General features: G+C 33.7%; 1 protein-coding gene across 1 annotated transcript; it reads right to left on the bottom strand.

Annotated features, from left to right (window-relative positions):
• Positions 1 to 556: 556 nt before the first annotated feature.
• Positions 557 to 13202, bottom strand: LOC127150398 (uncharacterized). The gene is given in 10 exon segments (XM_051088106.1): positions 557 to 940; positions 2718 to 3018; positions 8899 to 9286; positions 9422 to 9733; positions 9736 to 10174; positions 10313 to 10707; positions 10710 to 10976; positions 11445 to 11700; positions 12112 to 13055; positions 13058 to 13202. Coding segments are annotated over 10 exon segments (3627 nt in total). The 3' UTR covers positions 557 to 760.

Here is a 13202-nt window from a genome sequence, read left to right as displayed (position 1 = left end):
ATCCAGTGTCAAGAAAGGCCATTTTCTTGACGGTTGTAAAAAGTGTCAAGAATTGATATCGTTGACACTTTTTAACCGTCAAGTATTCAATTTTTCATGACAGTTGAGAGCCGTCAAGAGAATACGTTTTTATGACTGTTTTAAACCGTCAAGAATGAGATGATGAAGTCCGAAAACCGTCAAGAATACGATTATTCATGACATTTCAAAACCGTCAAGAGTAAATTTTTCATGACATTTTAAAACCGTCAAGTATTCAATTTTCATGACATTTACAAACCGTCAAGAGTTCATTTTTCATGACATTTAATAACCGTCAAGAGTACTCTTTGCCATGACATTTGGAACCGTCAAGAGTGCTTTTTAATGACATTTTAGAACCGTCAAGAATTTTGTTATTTATGACATTTGCAAGCCATCAAGAAATATATTGTTAATGACATTTGAAAACCGTCAAGCAACTTTTCATTTTTTTAATTGTAATTTATTTTATATTATTCTTCCTGTATTATGCTCCCATTGGTCCAAAAATTCAACTACATATAAACAACAAATATACATCAAATGGCAACTAAACATCATCCATTCAATATCATTTCCAAAACTTTGCATCATATTCATATATCATTTACAAAACCAATATATATATATATAAACAATTTCAACAGATTTCCAAGAATTGAACTAAACATTATCTATTTAACTAACCTAGCCCAAAAGTATATCATCCCCAATCCATAAACTTTCATATGGCAACCCCCTACATAAGCACAGAAGTCTTTCGACTAACGCCAAAAAGGTCAGCAGGTAGTGAAAAAGTGATGCTGGAATCTTTCTCCATTACCTTCTCAGCATATCTGAGAATCGACTTCAACGCTAATGGCAAAGTTGATGTCGATTCACATACAACTTCTGTAGGCATTTTTATTAAGTCCCTCTCCTAATTCAAGAACATCCAAATTCAGTAAGACGTACAATATTAGACATTCGAGTTTAATAGTGGATTACATACCATTTACAAGAAACAAACAACAAACTTACAAGAAACAAACAACAAACTTACAACTTTTTATGCAACCATTTACAAGAAACAAACAACAAACTTACAACTTTTTATGCAACCATTTACAAGAAACAAACAACCCCCTGCCCCCCCCCCCCCCCCCAACTTTTTATGCAACTATTTACAAGAAACAAACAACACCCTCCCCTCCCCCCCCTCCTATGACAAATTCGTACAAGAATCCTAGTTACAACTTTTTATGCAACCATTTACAAGAAACAAACAACAAACTTACAACTTTTTATGCAACCATTTACAAGAAACAAACAACAAACTTACAACTTTTTATGCAATCATTTACAAGAAACAAACAACAAACTTACAACAAACAACAATCATTTAAAGTAAATTAAATTAGTTCAAAAAGTCTTGTGGAGATATATGAAAGAATACAAGAAATTCATAATATGAAAGAAATTCATATGAAAGAATACAAGAAATACAAGATTTTAGCAACTTCTACTAACAAAAAGAATACAAGTTACTTAAGAGACCTTTGTAATTTGAGTACACTTCTCTTAATTTTGCAGTCTCTTTGTAACAAAAAATTCAAATAAATCTTTCATTCCCTTTTCTTTGTTATTGCCACATATAGGTACAAACAAACATCTCTTCTCTATTGCCTACACTACCATACTAATATATAATAGAACATGGCCAGCCCAGCCCAGCCCAAACACTTCAACAACCTTAATCTTCACAAATCCTCCATCCCCTCGTCCATTTATAAATCTCCCCATCCTTCTCATCTTCATCAGGAAAAAGAAGGCAGAGTAAAACAAATAAAAAAAAAAAAAAACCATATTCATTCGTCATCATCTTTATTATTATCATCCCAATTATTTTCTTTTAACTACTTTCAACTATACTCAAATTTTAAATTATTGTTGTTTAACCACTTTTAACTAGTTCCAAACCCAACTTTCGAGTATGAGAGGTAGAACTTGCATTTACTTTTTTCTTTTTTCCTTTTTTCTTTTTATAAAACTTCAGCATTTTTGGACCATGGCCCATTCTTGTATCTATACTTTGTGCAAAGGTTTATTTGAGTTTAGAGAATTTGGACCAACTCAAAAATTTTCAATTGGTTGGATTGGTTATTATAAGATTCAAGAAATGTGGTCTCCAACATAATGCTTAGATTTTTGGCTTGTGTTAGATTATATAAAACTCCAAAAGAAGACACGGTTTATTTCTTTCACCTTTAATTCAAATTCTCCATTTTCATTTTTATGTTTTGGTTTTTCTATAAACAACCTTTTTCTTTCGACCAAAAAAAAGAGAAATCACAGCATTCATTCCCTTTTCTTTGTTATTCTGTTTATATTATCTCAATTCATCCATATCATTTTTCTTCTTCTCTCTTTCAAATCCTTCCAAAACTGTGATAAAATGAAAAAATGAGTATGATAAAATGAACTATGAACTCAAAATCAAAACTCAGAAATCAAAACTATGATAAAATGACTTCAATTTTGAACTCAGAAATCAAAACCATGGCAGCAAAGTCACTTCAATTTTGAACTCAAACTCAGAAATCAAAACTATGATAAAATGACTTCAATTTTGAACTCAGAAATCAGAACCATGGCAGCCAAGTAACTTCAATTTTGAACTCAAACTCAGAAATCAAAACTATGATAAAATGACTTACGGCTGGGTAGTCGTCGATGAATGAGGTGATGCGGCGGTTGTCGTCAGGCGGTTGTCGTCGGAAGAGACGCGGCGGTTGTAGTCGAAGCTGCTGTCGTTGAATCGGAAGAGACGCGGAGGTGATACGGCGGTGGTCGTCGTCGTCGTCGAAGGTTTCGTCGTCGAAGGTTTCGTCGTCGAAGGTTTCGTCGTCGAAGGTTTCGTCGTCGTCGAAGAGACGCGGAGGTGATACGGAGGTGAATGGCGCGAGGCGGTGGCCTTTCGCGATGAGGAAGAAGAAGAATGAAAGCCACGCGAAGCCTCTAGGGTTTTTTTAGATAAATAAATTTAATAATAATAATAAATTTTAAAAAATTTAAAAAATAATATAAAATAATAATAAAATAATAATATATTTTTTAAAAAATAGGTTTTTTTTTAAAAACATTCTTGACGTTTTTAAAACGTCAAGAAATATCAATAAATTTGAAAATGAAATTTTTTGACGTTTTAAAACGTCAAGAATTTAACGACATTTCTTGACAGTTTTAAAACGTCAAGGATAAATATATACATTTGACGTTTTAAAAAAACGTCAAGAATATCAAACTCATGATAATTCTTGACGTTTTAAAAATGTCAAAAATGTAAAATAAACAACTTGACGGTTCCAAAACGTCAAGGAAACATTGCATATTACTTGACGTTTCAAAACTGTCAAGAATTCTGTAAATTGCCTCCCCTCCGCCTTTTAATCAAAATTCTTGACGGTTTTTTCATTAAACCGCCCCTTTCTTGACGGTTTTTCAAGAAACCGTCAAGAAAAGAAAAAATCAACCGTCAAGAAAGGGTCTTTTTCTAGTAGTGAATGTAAATAATGTTCTGAATGTGGAGTATGGTATTTTATATTGACAGTGTATTCAATTTATGTTTGTATGTTGAATGTATTTGAATTCCAGAAGTCAACATATGTATTGTGAACATATGCGGAGTTTTACGTAGTTTGTATGTTGAATGTAACTCATGTTATGTTTTTTATCGTATGTTTTGAAGTATGGTAATTACATTACACTATATGTTTTGAATTCTCATGTATGTAGTACAGCTAACTACACTATATTTGTGTATTATGAATGTAAATCATGTTATGTTACATTGAATATATTTACAGTGTATTCAATTCTATAAATTGTCTGAGATTCAGTTGTGGTAATTACAATGACCTTGTTTAGTATATCTTTAGTGTTAATCAATTGAAAGTGATAAATATATGTGTGGTTAACGATAGTTTTTTTACATCAATGTTAGGAATTGGTCTACTTAATGTGCTCTGAAAGGAGAAACGAGCCTTTAAAGATCAATTTACACATAAAGAGCACAATAGTAGATAAAATTAAAGAAAATCTTGTAGATAGGTTGATTAATAGGTTTAGAGAGGGGATATTTGGGCACTTTCTAAACTTCTCCATAACAAACCAGTCCTCCCAATTGTTATTGCACCTTATTCAACAAATGTGAAAACCCAAATCGACTAGTCAGTTTCATTTTCTAATAGGAGGGAGAGTTCTGAAGTTTGGGTTGAGAGAGTTTGCCTTTATAACCTGCCATGAGATTCCTAATATTAACCAAGAGGATATAAAGGGGGTTGGCTGCTAAAAGGAGTATATTTTGAACACCTTAAAACTGTGACGAGGCAGTACTTGAACATTATGTTCAACATAAGCACTGGTGGCACCGATGAAGATATGTTAAAATGGCCAAATTGTACTTTCTAGAGAGTTTTTTTATCCCTAGGCAAGAAAGTCTAAGTATAGAGTGGGATCACATTATTGTAGTAGATGATGATGAACTTTTTTATGGGTACCCATGGGGTAGAGTTGCTTTTGAACTCTTAGTAGAGTTTATGAATAGAGTCGTTGTAGCAAGGGGCAAATGAGGATTTCGATGGGAGGGTTTATTTTTTCTATTCTTGCTTGGGCTTACAAGGTAATCCCAACATTGAGTACCCCGCCTAACTACTTTGCAACGAGGATTTCAAATGAAGTCCCTAGGATTATAAATTGGACAGTCGACACACAACCCAAATGGAAGGATCTAAAATAAAAGGTCTTCGATTCGCCAATGGTATGTAAATCTGGTAATTTGTAGGAGTTTTGATATTCATAACAATTTTAATATTTATAAAGTATTTTGTTTCTTTTTTAAACAGCTTGAAGTGTCCCTCATGCTCGCCATACCAAATGAAGTGGGAATGCCATACTTTACACCATTCCTCGAGGTAGAAAAAGATATACTCAAATAAGCAAAAGATGAGCTTCGAAAGACCCAAAATTCTGACCACGTAGCCCATGTTTCGCTGAATAGAGGCATGCCCTCTACAAGTCAGATTGATGGTCTGACGAGAATGGTAGAAAAGATTAAGAAGAACCAAGAGAAGATGGAGAAAAGTATGAAGGGTATTTTTTATTTTCTTAAATCTATAGAATTGAAAATGAATACTCGATTTGAAGAATTAGGACAGAATATGAATGGAATAATAGAAGCAATAAGGAGCCAACAACCTAGTTCTTCGAGTGCCTAAGACACCAATGAATTTATGGTAAACATGTACTGTAGACTTCAATAATTTGTGTGCATGTAACAGAATCTTAACAAATACATTGTATTTGGTATGTATTTGTTATGCAGAAAGCAAGGGCGTTTGAAGAGCACCTTGACAGGGTGGAATAGGACCAAGAAGAAGATGACGTTGAAGATTTGAACTTGGATTCAAGCAATCTAATGGTGCTTGGAAAAAGGGATGAAGATGAAGACAAAGACGGAAAAGAGCTCATGGATGGAAGTCGAACCTAAACTTTCAGAAGGCAAGCTGGTGGGCAACCTAGAATGGCAAAATCAGGAACACCACTAACAGTTGGAGATGGAAATCGTTCGCCGTATAAGGTAAAGAAAAAAATCAAATATAGTACAACCTGTTGAAACTGTGTATAATACATATTATAAACTAACATATGTACATAATTGTAATAGGTCATGGTCCTGAGGAGGAGATAAACACGCTGATACAGTCAATTGATGAAAGTGTTATATATGAAGAAATCAAGAAAAAAAGAAGACAAAAGAAAAACGGTATAGTTCTGGATGTGTGTATGTTTCTTGTATTGAATGAATATTAGTTTAAGGACATTTGTATATCCAATACATTGAATCTATACTTCTAACTATGTGGAGTAGGCTGACCATATTAGGAAGTGTGTGACAATCGATGATATTTATATTTCTTTGGGTTATTTACAATTTGGCATTGTTTGTCGTAATGAATGATGGTCATTATAGTGTATTTGAAACTATGACTACGAGAGATGTGTATTTGAAACTATGCTTGCGAGAGATGTGTTGTTGTGATTCATTTCTATATATCTGAATGGCTACGAGAGATGTGTATTTGAACTCTGTCTATTTTTTATTATTAATGGTTTTTTACTTCAGAGAAGTTGCTTGTTATTATTAATGGTTTGTAACTTCAGAGAAGTTGCTATTTGAATTCTAGAGACTGAATGATTACTATTAGTTTTAAGAAGTGTAGATGTCGATTATAGTGTATTTGTAACTCTGGCTAAGTGAAAATGAGTTGTTGTGATTCATTTATCATTATAAATATCATTGAATGAATGGATTAGTATAATACTAAATAAATGGATGTGTGAGATTTTAATGAATGTGTTGTTGTGATCAGAGTCTGTTATTCATGAATGGTTTGTAACTTCAGGGTGTTTGGTTTCTCACAACAAGAAATTTGGATAACAATTACATGGTATTGGAAAACTCTGGTTGCATGAGATGTGTTGTTGTGATTTATTTATCATTATTAATATTATTGAATGAATGGATTAGTATAATATTGAATGAATGGATACGTGAGATTTTAATGAATGGGTTATTGTAATTAGAGTTTGTTTATTATCATGAATGGTTTATAACGTTAGGGTGTTTGGATTCTCACAGCAAGAAGTTTGTATCACAATTACATGGTATTTGAAACTATGGCTGCATGAGATATGTTGTGATTCATTTATCATTATTAACATACTAAATGAATGGATTAGCATGATACTGAATGAATGGATGCGTGATATTTGATTAGTATAATACCGAATGAATGGATGACTATTAGATTTAAAAAGTTCGGATCACAATTACATGGTATTTGATTGAGATAGGTTGCTGTGATCATAAATTTTCATTTGTGATCATATGAAATGTAGCACTCGATTATAGAGTATTTGAAACTCTAACCAAGTGAAAAAGGGTTGTTGTGATCAGTGGTGACATGTATTTTTTTTGTTGTTATCGTGTGTGATTGTTATAATGGATGTCTATTAGTTTTATGTGTGGATCACAATTACAGGGTATTTGAAATTTCACTTGTTGGATTTGTGGTTTGACTACCTATTCCTTATAAGGATGTGAATGGTTGTATATAAATGATAAATTTTTTTATAATACTATTAACTAATACCTGAGAAATATTAAAGAATGCACAGAGTCAATGTTCATTGAATTCAACCCCAAGAATGTTGAAAAATGTGCAACCAACATTTGGCAGAATTAAAGATATACCACAATGGCCAAGGTTAACATACTTAATATGAATCTGAGTCCAAAATTTCGAAAATGGTAATAACATACTTAATATAAACTCTTGTTTGCCAACAACTTATAGATTAAAGGAAAAATGCCAAGTGAGGACAGACTTTCAAATATCAAAGAAAATAATCCAGCAACGAGGGTTATTCTAAAACACGTAAGCATATCTCATACTTTATATGTAAATTATAACTCATTATCCTATTAATGGACTTCTTTTTTTTTAGTTGAATACCACAAAGGAATGTTTGGTAAATATGGCAATAGACGGGGAACAAAGAATGAAAAGATGAAATGCTAAACAACATAGAGAGATTACGCTAGTTTCAACAGGAATATGGATAGATGCTTTAAGAGGAAAAGTAGTTCCATCAAACAAAGATAAAGAGAATTCGTCTCCAAAAAGGCCATCGTTTGATTTGCATCTAAGTCAGGCTTGATAGTTTTAACTTTTTTGTTAGGGGTCTACAATTTATGGGAATATTTATTGTTTTATTGGATTAATTACATTAGAGTTATAAATTTTTTGTTCAACTAAAATCTATTGTTTTTAGATATATGAAATTTATCAATTTATTTGTAAAGTGATTCCCAAATTCAAATTTATAAGTTGTAAATTAAGTAAATTAAAATACACTATATTTGGATAATGATGTTTATACGAAGGCAATATAAAACAATGACCTATAAAGTAAAATTAGGGTGAGATACATATCAAACATTATATGTGACATAATTGTAAGGATTCAAAATAAGAATCTAAAATTAATGGGTATAATTTGTATTTTAAAATATAGTTAAAAATTTGAATTAAAACTAATTTTACAATAAATAACAATATATATATATATGATAAGCCCCCAATATGCTTTAAGTTTACAAAGCTAGAGGTCCTTCTAGGATCCTTGTAAACGGACACAAATGAGTCTAACTTACCGAAGGGTTCCAACCAAGAGTTTAGTTAGAGGATGAATCACTCTTAGATAAAACTTAGAATCTATGATGGTCTCTCCTAGATCCTAAGACGACTCACTCCAGAATTAGATTGATCAAAACTAATCCAATGAATCGATTGAACATCAAACCTAAGACAAGATTTGATAGAAAAGACAACACCAAAGGGGTTGAATAAGCAAAAGCTTTTTAGTATTCATTGTATCATTTCATAAGCATTACAAGCATTTTTATAGGCCAAATGGTCATGGATAGACCAAGGAACTCAAAAGTCATTCAAATACACTTAATTGCAAATTGTAGAAAATAAGACCTAGGAACTTAAAACTTGATTACACATCAAACGAGCAACCATTTCTCAAAATTAAAAGATAGAATTGTTTTTAAATTGTCTTAAATATGTGCTATGTAATCCACCCCTCATAATGGTAATGTTTGACAACCTTGACATCATGGAATTCCAAGAGATGCAAGTTGGATAGCCACATCTTCACAAATTCTGCACACTTTTTTCGTTTCCCGTGCCATCTTCCAAATTACACAACTTTTCCCGTGCCATCTTGACTCCATGCTCTTCTTAACTTGCTGAACTAACATTATACAAGAATTTGAGTTCAAAATTCTTGGTTTCTCGTTGTGCATTTGCCAGTTTTTGAACATGCAATGTGAAAGCCTCTTGTATCTTCTTTGCCTTGCGCTTTGTGATTGGTCCTTCAGGTACATGCAATAAATTATTGAGTGAATCCACATCATCCCCCCTTTCTTTAGAAGGATTTGTCCTCAAATCAAGGTCTTCATTGCCTACATCAAAAAGAGTCAAGTCAGCCACATTAAAAGTAGAACTTACATTGTACTTACCTCGTAGATCTAACTTGTATGCATTGTTATTGATCCGTTCAAGCACTTGAAAAGGGTCATCGCCTCGTTGTTGAAGTTTTGACTTCCTTTGATCCGGAAACCTTTCCTTTCTTAGATGAACCCAAACCCAATCTCCCGGTTTAAAAATCAATTCCTTCCTTCCTTGGTTCTTGCGAGTGACTGGCTTTTGATTCTTCTTTTCAATCCTTTCTTTGATTTCTTTGTGCAAAGTTTTGATGTATTCAACCCTAGAAGAAGCTGCATCACTAGTAAACATATTAGGCGGCAAAGGTGATAAATCTAGAGGAGTCAAAGGGTTAAAACCGTACACAACCTCAAAAGGTGAACAATGAGTTATGCTATGAATTGCCCTATTGTATGCAAACTCCACAAAAGGTAGGGTCTCTTCCCAAGACTTAAGATTTTTAGAAATTAGTGATCTAAGCAAGGCCCCCAAAGTTCTATTAACCACCTCAGTTTGCCCATCCGTTTGTGGGTGACAAGTTGTAGAAAATAGAAGCTTAGTTCCCAATTTTCCCCACAAAACTTTCCAAAAAAGACTTAAAAATTTAACATCCTATCACTAACAATAGTTTTGGGAATGCCATGCAATCTAACCACTTCTCTAAAGAAGAGATTAGCTATGTTGGTAGCATCATCGGTTTTGTTACATGGAATGAAACGAGCCATCTTACTAAACCTATCAACCACCACAAAAATACTATCATGATGTCTTCTAGTCTTTGGTAATCCTAGAACAAAATCCATGCTAATGTCTACCCATGGTTCATTAGGAACATCTAATGGTGTGTAAAGGCCATGTGGTTGTGTCTTAGACTTAGCCTCCTTACACTTGAAACATTGCTTGCACACTTTGTTCACATCTTTCCTCATTTTAAGCCAATAAAAGTGTTCACACAACATGCTATATGTTTTAAATTCTCCAAAATGTCCCATAAGTCCTCCCCCATGAGCTTCCTTCACAAGTAACTCTCTAATGGAACACTTAGGAATACAAAGCTTTCCTTTCCTAAAAAGCATCTCATCAAACACAATATAATCTTGAATATTTTTCCCTTCTAAACATTGCGCATACACATCATAAAATTCAGATTTCTCAATTTTGTACAACTCAATCATGTGTTTAAAACCAAGAACTTTTGCACTATGGGATGAGAATAAAGCATACATTCTTGATAATGCATCGGCCACCATATTGTCCTTACCCTTTTTGTAATGGATGACATAAGGAAATGTCTCAATGAATTCCACCCATTTCGCATGCCTCTTGTTAAGTTTAGTTTGACCTTTGAGATGCTTCAAGCTTTCATGATCCGTGTGGATAACAAACTCTTTTGGCCATAAGTAATGTTGCCAAACTTTCAAAGCCCTCACAAGCGCATGTAGCTCCTTGTCATAGGTCGAGTAGTTTAGTTGAGCTCCATTTAGTTTTTCACTAAAGAACATGATTGGTTGCTTTTCTTGCATCAAAACAGCCCCTATACCTATCCCACTTGCATCACATTCTATCTCAAAAGATTTATCAAAGTTAGTAAAGCAAGACAAGGTGCTTTGATCAATTTTTCTTTAAGCTCATTGAATGCATTTTCCTGCTTTTCTTTCCATTCAAATTTCACATGCTTTTTCACAAGTTCAGTTAATGGTGAGGCTATGCTACTAAAATCTTTAATAAATCTCCTATAGAAACTAGCCAAACCATGGAAGGATCTTACCTCGGATGCATTGGTAGGAGTTGGCCATTCTCGGATAGCCTTTACCTTTTCTTCATCAACTTTTACTCCATCCTTTCCAACAATGAACCCTAGGAAATGTATTTGTTCTAGACAAAAACTACACTTTTTGAAGTTGGCATAAAGCTTCTCTTCTCTAAGTTTGAGTAAAATTGTCTTAACATGCAAAATATGATCATTCAAGCCTTTTGAGTAAACAAGGATATCATCAAAGTATACAACCACAAATTTTCCTATGTATTCCTTCAAAACATGATTCATTAACCTCATAAAAGTACTTGGTGCATTAGTAAGGCCAAACGGCATAACAAGCCATTCATAAAGCCCAAACTTTGTTTTGAAAGCCGTTTTCCATTCATCTCCTACATGCATAAATTCGTATGCATCTCCTACATGCATACGAATTTGATGATAACCGCTTTTAAGGTCTATTTTTGAAAACAGATTAGCACCATGCAATTCATCTAACATGTCATCTAATCGAGGAATAGGATGTCGATACTTTACCATTATTTTATTGATAGCTCGACAATCAACACACATCCTCCATGTACCATCTTTCTTGGGTACCAAAATCACCGGAACTGAGCAAGGACTCATACTTTCTCTAATATACCCTTTATCCATGAGTTCTTCAACTTGTCTTTGGATCTCCTTAGTCTCGGTTGGATTGGTTCTATAGGCAGCCATGTTTGGAAGAGTTGCACCCGGAATGAAGTCAATTTGATGCTCAATCCCTCTTAGAGGAGGTAAACCCGTAGGTGCATCTTCATGTGGAAACATGTCATTAAATTCCTGCAAAAGAGATTTAAAAGCACTAGGCAAACCATCATTAGAGTCAGGCTCATTTTCTAAACAATTTCCTTTGCACATAAGTACAAAGGTTGGTGCTTCGAATGAAAACATATTTCTCACTTCCCCTTTTCTCATAACCAAACTCACATTCTTTATTTTTTTTCTCAAAATCACTTTTTTTCTCTCTTGATTTGCACTCACCTTTTGCCCCTCACCTTCCTCTCTTTCTTCACTATTCTCTCTTTCTTTTAACTTATTTTCTTCTCTCCTCTCCTTTTCTTCAAATTCTTTTCTTTTCTTTTCTAATTTCAAATGATCACAATGTACTTCATATGGAGATAATGGCAGCAAAGTAAACTTCTTCCCATCCAAAGTAAAGGTATACTTGTTCAACAATCCATCGTATGTAACTTCTCTATCATATTGCCAAGGTCGGCCTAACAAAATATCTCCTGCATGCATATGTACAACATCACAAAGAACTTCGTCCTTATATCTTCCCAAAGTAAAAGAAATAAGAACTTGAGAATTTACCTTCAATTCTCCTTTGTTGGTCAACCATTGAAGTTTATATGGTTTTGGATGTGGACGAGTAGTAAGTTGAAACCTTTTTACAAGAAAACTACTTACCACATTTGTGCAACTTCCATTATCAATCACCAAGCTACATGGGCTTCCTTTAATCAAACATCTTGTGTGAAACAAGTTTTCCCTTTGATCTTCAATTTTCTCTTCCTTGATTTTCACATTAAGTACCCGCCTTGTAATCAGAGATATGGAACTACCTTCTTCAATATACTCGTCATCAACGGGTGTTTCATATTCTTCCTCAAGTTGTGCATCATTTTCCTCACATTCATCTTCCGAATCAATCATGCCATTTCTCACCACCATGACTCTTTTATTGATACAATCTTTACTCATGTGTCCAAACCCTTTGCACTTCCAACATTGAATAGAACTAGTCTTCTCTCTTACCTCCTTTGAAGCTTCAACCTTCTTAGTATTAGAGCTCTCGGTCTCCACTTTTTGGGCAACCACAAATTTCCCCCTTGATTGCATTGATTCATTCCTATTCACAAAACCATCCTTGTTCCATGTATTAGAACTTGAAAAGGTGTGAGTTTTAGACACATACCTTTTTGAGCGCTCCTTTTCTTCCTTCAATTGAGCTTCAATTTTGATAGCATAATGATACATATCTTCCATATTATATGGTGGATTTCTATCAACAAGATGAGCAATTTCTTGATTCAACCCTCCAAGGAACCTAGACATGGTGTCTTCCTCATCTTCTTGGATTCTTGCTCTTCCAATCAAAGTCTCCATCTCTCGATAATATTCAGCAACACTTTTTGTACCAAAGATTGTAATTTCGTTTTCAAATCTCTTTCATAATGTTTTGGGACAAACCTTTTCCTCATGGCTTCTTTGAGTTCTTCCAAAGTTTCTATTGGATCCTCCTCTTTCCTCTTCTCTCGGACTTGAGATAATGATACCAT

This window comes from Cucumis melo, chromosome 7 (genome assembly GCF_025177605.1).
Source record: "Cucumis melo cultivar AY chromosome 7, USDA_Cmelo_AY_1.0, whole genome shotgun sequence".
NCBI classification, from domain to species: Eukaryota; Viridiplantae; Streptophyta; class Magnoliopsida; order Cucurbitales; family Cucurbitaceae; genus Cucumis; species Cucumis melo.
The sequence above is the reverse complement of the archived record's forward strand: the minus strand, read 5'-3'. Positions and strand labels throughout refer to the sequence as shown.